Source organism: Arachis hypogaea, chromosome 12, assembly GCF_003086295.3.
Source record: "Arachis hypogaea cultivar Tifrunner chromosome 12, arahy.Tifrunner.gnm2.J5K5, whole genome shotgun sequence".
Taxonomy (NCBI): domain Eukaryota; kingdom Viridiplantae; phylum Streptophyta; class Magnoliopsida; order Fabales; family Fabaceae; genus Arachis; species Arachis hypogaea.
In genome coordinates this window covers 29,482,556-29,493,622 of record NC_092047.1, presented here as the reverse complement: position 1 = coordinate 29,493,622, position 11,067 = coordinate 29,482,556, and the positions used below count along the sequence as shown (strand labels likewise).

The 11,067-nt window shown below is 33.6% G+C and overlaps 1 protein-coding gene across 1 annotated transcript; it reads right to left on the bottom strand.

Annotated features, from left to right (window-relative positions):
• Nucleotides 1-3,383: 3,383 nt before the first annotated feature.
• LOC112729909 (zinc finger BED domain-containing protein RICESLEEPER 2-like) lies at nt 3,384-6,251 on the bottom strand. Its single transcript, XM_072208222.1, has 4 exons — nt 5,428-6,251; nt 5,227-5,348; nt 4,204-5,029; nt 3,384-3,591 (listed from the first exon to the last, which is right to left on the bottom strand). The coding sequence occupies exons 1-4, from the start codon at nt 6,249-6,251 to the stop codon at nt 3,384-3,386; spliced, it is 1,980 nt and encodes a 659-aa protein (XP_072064323.1).
• Between the last annotated feature and the right edge of the window lie 4,816 nt (nt 6,252-11,067).

Sequence of the window (11,067 nt, the reverse complement as noted above, 5' to 3'; positions counted from 1 at the left end):
ATTAATTTAAGAATGAGTAAATTTATAACTAAATTTAAAATAAATTATATAGAAGTAAACTATTTGATAAAATCATGGCTATGCATAGCGTCTCTTCTCAAGAGGGGAGGGGTTTGAATCCCATATTGTAACATTTTGTTAAAATTTAGTTCCTAATCGGTTCGGTTAGACCGAACTTTATTGAGTTCGACCGGTTTTCACCTATTTGCACCGGATTTAACCAGTTTGCAGCAGGTTTATACCTTATTCAGTCCAAATATCGGACCGAATCGATAAAGGATTCGGTTTACCGGTTTTTTTTGTTGAACCGACCGATCCGGTGCGGTTTTGATAACACTGCTAATACGTAATCGGAAATGGATTTTTTATTTTTTTAACATTTAAAAAAATAAGGTGTGATATCTCACCTTTAATTTTATAAGTGGGACCAAAAATAAATATGAGAAAGAATAATAAAGAGTTAAATTAAACAATTGATATCATCCAGTTTTTTTTTTTACTGAAAAAGATCTATTCCCGTACGTAACCACATGAAAAAGAAAAAAAAAAGTAACATTTTTATTTTTGTAGAAGACGTTAAAAAAATTTTAGATGATAAAATTTAAATTAAAAAACTAAATTTTAAAAGATAGGTAGCACTTTCCTTATAGGGATAAGTACTTTTTTCGTCCCCAAGGTCTGGGGTCAAAATCAAAATCGTCCCCAACCTTTTTTTCTTATTAAAATCATCCCCAACGTTCAAAAACGCTTTAAAATCATCCTTTCTTGAATTTTTGGACCAAAATACCCTCATCATCATCATTCTCCTCTTCACCTTCCTCACCCCACCACCTCTACTGTCACCAACCCACCACCACCACCACCACCACCACCACCACCACCACTACCACAGACACCAACACCAACACCAACACCTCACCCCACTCCGGTAACCCCCACCTCCACCCCTTCCCCCTCACCCCTCACCCCTCACCCCTCACCGCCTCCACCGTAACCCCCACTTCCTCACCTCCTCATCGTAACCCCCACCCCTCACCTCACCTCACCCCCACCCCTCACTGCCTCCCCCTCACCCCCTCACCGTAACCCCCCACCCCTCACTGCCTCCCCCTCACCCCTCACCTCACCCCCCAACCCCTCACTGCCTCCCCCTCATCCACCTCCTCACCGTAACTCCCCACCCCTCACTGCCCCCACCCCTCACCCACCCCTCAACCCTCACCTCACCCCCCACCCCTCACTGTCTCCCCCCTCACCGTAACCCTCCACCCCCTCACTGCCTCCCCCCATCCCCTCACCCCTTCACCCCACTTCCTCATGCCCCTCTCTTCATGGTCATATTCATCATCAACAGAAAATTCAAACAACATGCACAACAAATTTTACAAAAAATTCAGTCCACAGAAGAAGAAAAAGAAGAAGAAGTGGTGGTGGGGTGGTGCGGTGCGGTGCGGCGGCGACCGGCGGGGCTCGTAGCTCCATGGGTGACGGCGTGAGGCGCGGATCTGGCGGCGAGGCGCGGCGGGGCACGTATCGGGCTGAGTACGGCGCGACGGCAATGCGATCGGACGGCGGGTTGGACGCAGGGGCGGCGGCGGTGAGGGGGTGATGGGGTGATGGAGTGATGGAGTGGTGGTGGGGTTTGGGGGTGGGTGTAGAAGGAAAAATTATTGGGGGGGGGGAGGAGAGAAACGAGGAGATCTGATGGGGGGTGTGGTTTTATTTTTTTTTAATTTTTATTAATAGTTAAGGGTAATTTGGTCCAAAAAATAGAAAAGGACAATTTTATAATGATTTGTAACGTTGAGGATGCTTTTAATAAAAAAAAGGTCATGGACGATTTTGATTTTGACCCCAGACCTTGAGGACGAAAAAAGTACTTATCCCTTCCTTATAAGACGGGAGACACTTAGGTGAAGGTGCAATCTGGTATAGTAAATTAGGGTGGTTTGGAAAGCTTTAAAAATTATTTTTTGAGTTTTTAATTTACGAAAAGTAATAGTATTAATATTTGGTACAATTTTTAAAATTAAATTATATTTTTTTAAGAAATTATTTAGAAATTTATAAAAAAATAAAAAAAATAATTTTTCTCATAATATTACTATTTTTTATCACATTTCTATAAAATAAGTACTTTTAAAACTAAAAATACAAATACAAAATAACTATTTACAAGCTATTTTTAGAGCCTGATTGAAAAGTAGCAGAATCTATTTTTTTGACTTTTGAATTATGAAAAGTCACACTATGCGTGTTTGATACTATTTTAAAAAGAACTTTTAACTTCTCGAAAAGTTAATTCATAACTTTTTGAAAAAGTAGAAATATATGACTTTTCCTCCTCGATCAGTCATTCTATCATTTTCGTACAAAAAAAGACTTCAAAACAAAAAAAATCTACTTTCATTCTTGGCTCTGTAAAAAAATACTGGCTCCCCACCACTATTTTCACCCAAGGTTCCATCTGCTAGAAGCATTGGCCTTCCACCATCATTTTCACGTAATGATTTATCTGCTGAAAATATTGACCCTTTACCACCATTTTAAAATAATGTTCCATCTGAACCACCTATTGCATATATTCCTTCCAGTTTTTTTTATTTATCATTTTACTACTCTATTTTTATTATTAAATTTGTATTTAACATTGTGTGTGGTATAAAATCTAAATTTTAATTTTATTTTTTTTCATGTGATTTATTTTTATATAGCTGCTATTATTTTATAATTAGTTATAGCAAGTTCTTGACCCCAATAAAAAAGTAGAAAATTCTAATAGAAATAAAAAAAATAAAAAACAACAACAAAATATATATTGACACACATTTCATATTTATTTTTTATTTTTATCTACCATATCATACACAATAAATAACAAACATTAACTACACAATAATTTCTTTGGCATTTCCATTAAGATTATTGTGAATTAAAATTTTATTACTATTTACCACATACAATAACACTGTTATGGGTGAAGATGAAGTACAAGAACCAGTTTCTATCTAAAAAATGGAACTAATAAGAGATCAAATAAAGAATTAATTGCCTAAACAATTGTAATCTTAGTGATTAGGTTATAGAAAATCAACATTCAATATTGAGAAGTATTTATTATTATCGTTGTTTTAATATTCATTTTTTGTGAAAAAAATTGTATTTTTTGAGTTATTTATCTAAATGCTATAATTTTAAAATAAGTATTTCTATAATTAAAAATTCAAATATAAAATAATTTATTTATATTAATAAAAGTCCTTATACTTTAAGTTTTTTTTAAAATAGTTTATAATTATTTATTGTTTAAATTATTTTTTCAGAAAGAACTTAATTAAGTTGTTTATCCAAATTTAGTGATTCAAAGATTCTCTAGTTCATTGCTAATTGGACACGTGGTGAGAGGTTGTTGTACTGGAGGAAGGTGGATTGCAAGTAGGGGTGGAAACAGGCCAGGCCAGGCCAGGCTTTAGTCTTAACAGGCCAGGCCTGTAATAGAGTATATTGGCCTTAGCCTGGCCTGTAGCCTGATATAGGCTTTTTAATGAGTATTGAGCCTGGCCTGTTGTTAAATCTGGCCTGGCCTGAAGCCTGTTAATAGGCCTGTTTTTTTTTTTAATAATAATTAAATTAAAGATATAATTTAATTTTTAAAATTATAAAATATAAAATAATAAATTTATGAATAATAGTGATACAAAATAAAGACAAAATATCAATAAATAACTACTATTAATTAAAAAAAGATAATATATATAAATATATTCTCACTTGACTACTTCCAAAATATGTAACATATCAAAATAAAAGAGTTCATCAATATCAAGAGTTGTAACAAACCAACTAAACATAACATCAAATAAAAGCTAATAACTATTTAAATCAAAATACAGTAAAGGAAATGTTGGCCAATTAATCGATTAACCCTCTAAGCTTGCAAGTGATTTAATCTTCATGTTCCAACACCTTGAAAAAAAAAAGCAAACATACACATATCATTAGATTTTTAAATAATATAAATGCAACAAATACTTAGTCATATATCATGAAAATTCAACTTTATTGTTCTAACTACTCACATCATACCAATATCAATGTTTTCACATTTAAAAGAGAAAATATTTTCTATAACATAGATACTTAGTCAAAAAGAGAAATATTAGAAAGTTAATTTTTACCTTTGGTTTTTTCTTCAAACCATACTTGTTTCGAAGCCAATCTCCTCCACAAATGAGAGCTTCAATGGACTCTTGATTTAGTCGAGAACGATATTCATCAATAACTCTTCCTCCAGCACTAAATGAAGACTCTGAAGCCACGGTTGAGACAGGAATTGCTAGTATGTCCGTTGCCATTTTAGATAAAACCTTGAATTTCAAGCTATTATTTTTCCACCACTCCAAAGCACTAAAAGACTTAGAATTGCCTTCAGGAATGTAAGCACTCTCATCAAGATAAACTTCTAATTCTGATTTTGTTGGATGAATGGCTTCTTTTTCTCGAACCATATTCAACATTTCATCAATTCCACTAATTTCCGAACTAACCACGTTAGAAGAAGCAACTAGACTATTAGTGTTAACTCCACTTATTATTGTCTCATCATGACACTTTTCAGCATATTCATCGTACATTTCTTGCAATGTATTCTTCACTTTTTCAACATTTTCAGCAGCCACATGTTCAGGTTTGTAAATTAAAGGAAAACAGAATTTAATAACATGTAATTTGCACCTAGGATCCAAAACACAAGCAAGAGACATTACCATATTGCATTCTCCCCAATATTTGTCAAACTTTTCTTTCATTGAGGTTGCCATTTCTCTCATGAAGGAATCTCTATCTTCAATAGCATCATCAATTACTTGTTTCACTCTCCAAACTTCAGGAAGATACAAGTTTGCAGTAGGATACTCACTACCAGAAATGACATGAGTAGTAAGATTAAAAACTTTTAAAAGTTTGCAAATCTTCTCAACTTTCCTCCAATCCTCGATGATGGTTCGTAATTGTAGTGAGGTTCTCTTTTCTTATACACAGGAAACACAGATTTAAACTTCAAAGCCACAGATAACATGTTGTAAGTAGAATTCCATCTTGTGGGACAATCAATGATGAGTTTTTTCTCCTTCAAACGCTTGTTTTCAGCAATATCAACAAATGTTTTAAATCTTGAATCATTAAAATTGACATACTTGACACTCTCACAAACTTTATGAATAATACCTTTAATTTTACCTAGCCCATCTTGTACCAACAAATTCAGAATGTGTGCACAACACCTAACATGAAACAAACTACCACCAACAGGTAATGAGTTGTTATCTGAAATAGTATCCTTAAGAGCCCTTAGACATGAATCATTATAGGAAGCATTGTCAACAGATACTGAGAAGACTTTGTTTTCAATTTCCCAAGTCTAAACACTTGAAAATAGCATCCGCAACATCAATGCCACGTCTAGGAGCAGGTACCTGAACAAAACTCAAAATCCTTTTTTGAAGATTCCATCCTGCATCAATAAAATGACCTGTGATAACCATATATTCAACAATTTGATGACTTGATCTCCACATGTCAGTTGTCAAACTTATCTTTCTAACACCTTGTAACAAAGCCTTCAGTTGTTTCTTTTCAGCCTCATATATTGCCAAGCAATCACTTCGAGCAGTTTTGCGAGAAATTTTATGAAATTCAGAATTGGCATATTGGAAGCCCCACATCCAAACTTCATCCTCAACAATGCTGAAAGGATGCTCATGAATCATAATTGCTGTAGCAATTATTTGTCTCATCTTCTCTTGAGAATATCTTGCACCTGGTGTCACAAAGGGATTAATACTTGAATTGGAAGGTTGAAATGGAATCAATGGTTGCTTCTTTTGTGCAGCAACATGCAATCTCCTTTGTAAGCAACTACTAGAATGCCTCCATAAATGTGAAGTACTTGCTCCTTTTCCAGCGTAAAAAAACACTGATTTGCAATACTTGCAAATAGCTTTTGTACCTTCAGAACTTTCAACTTGATCAAAATCGTCCCAAATTGGTGAAGTCTTCTTCCTTTTTTTTGTAACAATAGTTTCATTACTACTACTTTCATCAGTGACTGGTTGATTTGTAATAATTGTTGTGTGTGTTGGTGCAATGCCAGTATCTGTTGTTGCCATTGTTGGTACTAACGGATTAATTTCTTCTCCATTTAAAGAAATAGAATTTGTCAATGGATTACTTGGAGTTACAGATTCAGCCATTTCTAAAGCTTATTGTAATACCTAAACAAAAATTAACAGACAACATTATCTCATGATTTTTTTTTGCTTTCATCATATCAATGGCATAAAGTAAGAACCTTTTAACGAAAAAAAAAGATAAAATTTTATGTTCAGAAAAGTAGAAGTAATATCACAACACAAACAAAAAAAATCAAACTTAAAAGAAGATCTTTGACAGAATAAAATCCTAATTGATGAAAAATAATTAACATTATAACAATAAATATAAAAATAATAAAATAAAAAATAATGACATGAGAAAGAAGAAGAAGTGCTTACAGTCAAAGGAAGAGAAGATGAAGAGGATGATAGATTGGTAGCTGGTAGCTGGTAGGAGCGTGTAAAGTGGAGAAGAGAAAAGAAAATGACCGTGTTAATGTGTATTTCTTTATTAGTGTGGAGGGAAAGATTTTAGAATTATTTTATTTGATTGACTTTTGATATTCCAACATCAAAGATTAAAGATATTAAGAAAATAAAAATACACCTATATAATTAAAGAGACAAATGGCTGAGTGGATAAAGGTATTTTTATAAGTTAGAAGACCCAAGTTCAATTCCTTCCAATAGCATTTTTATTAGTATATATATATTTGCAGGCTCAGGCCGGCCTGACAGGCCCAACAGGCTATTTCAAAAGCCTAGGCCTGGCCTTTTAAATAATATAGGCTTTTTTAATAGCCTGAGCCTGGGCCTATTTCCTATCAGGCCAGGCCAGACCAGGCTAAATACAGGCCAGGCCAGGCTAAATACAGGCCAGGCTACAGGCCCCTGGCAGGCCGCCTGGCCTATTTCCACCCCTAATTGCAAGGGATTGTCGTTTCATATTTAAAAATGGCTTGGTGGGTGGGTTGAGGTTGAGCCGAATCAGCCCCGTATAACAGGAGTATAGGGATGTTGGGCTCCGTCAGTAATAAAAGGCCCGTTTGCTTTGCTTGGTGTGGGCGTGGGCAATTGTAGCTTTAAGTGGAGTTAAAGAGGGTTATCTCATTCATTAGTCAACGATAAATTTTCAAGTAGAGTTTTTATTTAAGATAAAAAAAAAAAAATAGAGCTTTGATTTGCAAATGACTAGTCTTTAACATGTTAGAATAAAAAATACTGTAAAAAATCAAAAGAGGATTATTCCAAAAAATTGGAAACAGACCTTGCAATGGGAGTAACGTATTTTGTTTCGAAGAAGTAATAATTGAAGTTTGGTGGCCTAAAATAGGAGCAAACAAAAAAAAAAAATTAAAAAAGTGGCATTTAAGAGGTATATTTCATGCCAAAAAGGGGAGAAAAAAATCTAAAAAAATAAAAGAGGTATGTTTTGATTAATTCCTAGAGTAAATGCTAGTTATACTAGATTGTTTATTAATTAGAAAATTATATTTTTTATTAAAAAATTATTAACTAACTATTTCTGTAAAAAAATATTACTATATAATATATTTTTTATGATAAAAATATTTGTAAAAATGTATTTTGAATAAATAGTCAATTTTGTTCCTAAAAAATTATCTGTTCTTCAAATTCATCTCAAATTTTTTTTTAATCAAATTCATTTTTAAAAAATTTTAAATTGGTCACATTAGCCTTTCTATCACTTTCACTGCTCATGGCGTCAAAATTTATTGATATAGTACGTTAAGTAACATCACATTACACACTTGATAATTCTGATTAGCTGTTAATATAATAAATTTATGGAACTAGATTAAATCAACCTAAATTGAGATATTTCAATGTCTAATAGTCCTCCTCAATTTGAAGTTAATTTGATTTAATTGCATAAATTTGTCATATTAGCAGTCAATTAGGATTATCAAGTGTGTGTTGTGGTCAGTGTGGTATCACTTAACGTGTTACATTAACAAATTTTGATGCTGTTAGTATAAAGTGATGAAAAGACTAGTATGACTAATGTAAAATCTTTAAAGGGTGAATTTGATCAAAAATATTTTTCACGGACTAATTTAAAGAACGAGTAATCTTTTAAGAATGAATTTGATCATTTACTCAATGTGTTTTATTTAAAATATTATATATAATACATAAAAATGTTGGACTCTTATTTTTTTTTTGAAAAAAATATTTTGAATTGTTTTGTTTAAAAATTAGGAATAGAAAAAAAAATTATTGTTCTCATCATTTTTTTAAATATAGATAAAAATAAGCTTTTACAAAAAATAAAAATTAGAGATAAAACGAAGATTTAAATTATCGAGACCTAATCTGTTCTAACCTAATCATGATAGTTTAAGAATATAATTGAAAAGAGTTATATCATCTGTTGTTAACCCGACTTAATAAAATTGAAGAGAGGAAAAAACTTACAAACGAGTCAAATGATGCCTTAAACTCCTATCAATTTCTTTAAAAAAATAATTAATTAATAAATAAATAAATAAATAAATAAATAAATGGATATACTACTTATAGAAATACTTTCTTACTTTATAATATTTACTTTCCCTAAGTCAATACTACTGAGTACTGATATTCCATTTAATTAGTGTTTGACCATTTTGCACACAAAAATTATTTGGTAGTATCTTTTTTTAGTGACTAAAAAAAAAAGATAAAATCAAATTAATTGGCTAAGTTTATATCTAAATCTATTAGATATTGAGACTCACTCTATGGTTGACTCCAATTTGAGTGAATGTCTGCACTAGAAGCAGCTGCTTTAGCCATACAATCTGCAACACTATTTGCATTTTTCAGAATTAAAAGAATAGAAACTCTCCAATTCTAATTCATAACCTCCTGTATATGTTTTGCCAAACTCCATTCTAGAATATCCTTACCAAGCATTCTTTGGTTTACCAAGAAAAGAGCTTCTAAACAGTCTGTTTCACAAATAACTTCACAAAATCCACTATCCCAAACTAGAAGTAAACCTCTTCAAATCGCATACAATTTAGCAAAAAGAATACTGCACAGTTCGACTTTCCCAATGCAACCTTTCAACCAACATCCCTCAGAATTGCGAATGATACAACTAAAAGCAGCATAGCCAAAAGGAACAAAACAACTAGCATCACAATTCAATTTAATAGAGTGAACTAGAGGTTGAACCCAATGCAAACAAAGCGAAAGAGGAGACAAAGATTGATGCATAGCAAAAATAGTGTGGAACTCCCTTACTGAACTACGAATCAAACTCACCACTTTACTAGCACTTCAAGAGTCATCTGTATTAAATAAGTCATGATTCCTGCTTCTCCAAATCCACCAGATGGTAAAAAAAAAGAAAAACATTTCCACTCCTTGCACCTCTGTAGAGCCAATCACGTAAATCTGAGTTATCTGAATACAGGCCTAAAAGGTTCCAAACCTCCTTGGCACTAGGGCACTCTTGAAGAAAATGAAGAATGGATTTAGAACCATTCTGACACCGATGACAAGTGCTAGATAAAACTAAGCCACGACCCAAACGAAACTCTGCCGTAGGAATAGCGTTATGAAGACTGAGCCAAATTAAGAATTTGTACTTCTCAGGAATATGCAGTCGCCATACCCACAACCAATTATCACGCTCATTCCAGTCAAACTTTCTTTTGGCTAGCCAACTGTATCCACTCCTAACTGAGTAGAGTCTAAAAGATGCCACACCCACAACCAACCTGAACTCTCTCCAGCATTCAAATTCAGATTATAAGCATTCAAATGCTATTTGACATCTTCTGGAATGTTAGAGAAAATATTATGGAGATTTGATTGGCCATCTTTCCAAATATCTCTAATAGTTAAATCAGAGTCAGATATATGTACAAAAGGGACATCTTGAGCAATTGAGCCCTCAATACTCCAATTGTCAAACCAAAAAGATTGATCAAGTGACCCAACGCACCAAGAGAAGGCATCCTTAAGAGCACCAAAAGCCTTTGAGATACTCTTCCAAACATGAGAAGTGTTGCAAGGGACAGGGCCATCTAAAACTCCTTCATTCCTTAGATACTTCCCCCTCAATAGAGCAACCCAAGACTTGTCCTGACAATGAAAAAGTTGCCAAACTAATTTACTAAGTAAAGATATATTAACACACGCAGGATCTCTAACACCCAGGCCACTAAATTTCTTTAAAGTGACCACGGTCCTCCAATTAACAAGAGAAAGATCTCTGCAATCAACTTGATCCTTCCAAAAGAACTGTCTCATCATAGAAGACAATTTATCGCAAACCCAATTTGGAAAAAAAAGATACCTGCATATGATAGATAGGAATAGATGCTGCAACAGAATTGATCAGGCAAAGTCTCCCTGCTTTATTTATAAGTCTTCCTTTCTAATTAGCTAATCTTTCCCTCACCTTTTCAATCACCGAATGAAAAGAAGCCCTATTGGGACGAGAATGATTAAGGTTAATTCCAAGATATCTTCCTAAGTCCAAAGCAAAACATATTGAAGAAACACTAGTAAAAATATCTTTTTTACGAGTAGTCACATTTTTAGAACAAAAAGCTTTAGACTTTTCAAGATTTACTTTCATGCTAGATACCTTGCAAAAAATATTGAGAGAATGCATAACCATTTGGACCTGACTCTTTGTAACCTGACAGAAAAGTAAGAGATCATTTGCAAACATCAAATGAGAAAATTTTGGGCCACCCCTAGTGACAGAAACTGGTTTCCACACACCCTCGACCACCTTATGAGATATATAGCAAGCAAGTCTTTCCATACAAAGCACAAATAAGTAAGGAGACATTGGATCACCCTGTCTAAGCCCCCTTCTAGGAGCAAAACTATGTGAAATAGAAAGAGATGATGCACGAACACAATTCACAATCAAATTAACAGTGATGAT

Bases quoted from the DNA above. Each gene is read 5' to 3' on its own strand.
- LOC112729909 (XM_072208222.1), bottom strand. From the start codon at position 6,251: ATGGCTGAATCTGTAACTCCAAGTAATCCATTGACAAATTCTATTTCT. The intron at 5,030-5,226 runs GTATTATTCATA...CCTGTGTATAAG, and splicing joins TGGGCTAGGTAAAATTAAAG to AAAAGAGAACCTCACTACAA. The intron at 3,592-4,203 runs GTATGGTTTGAA...GCCTATTAACAG, and splicing joins GGAGATTGGCTTCGAAACAA to GCTTCAGGCCAGGCCAGATT.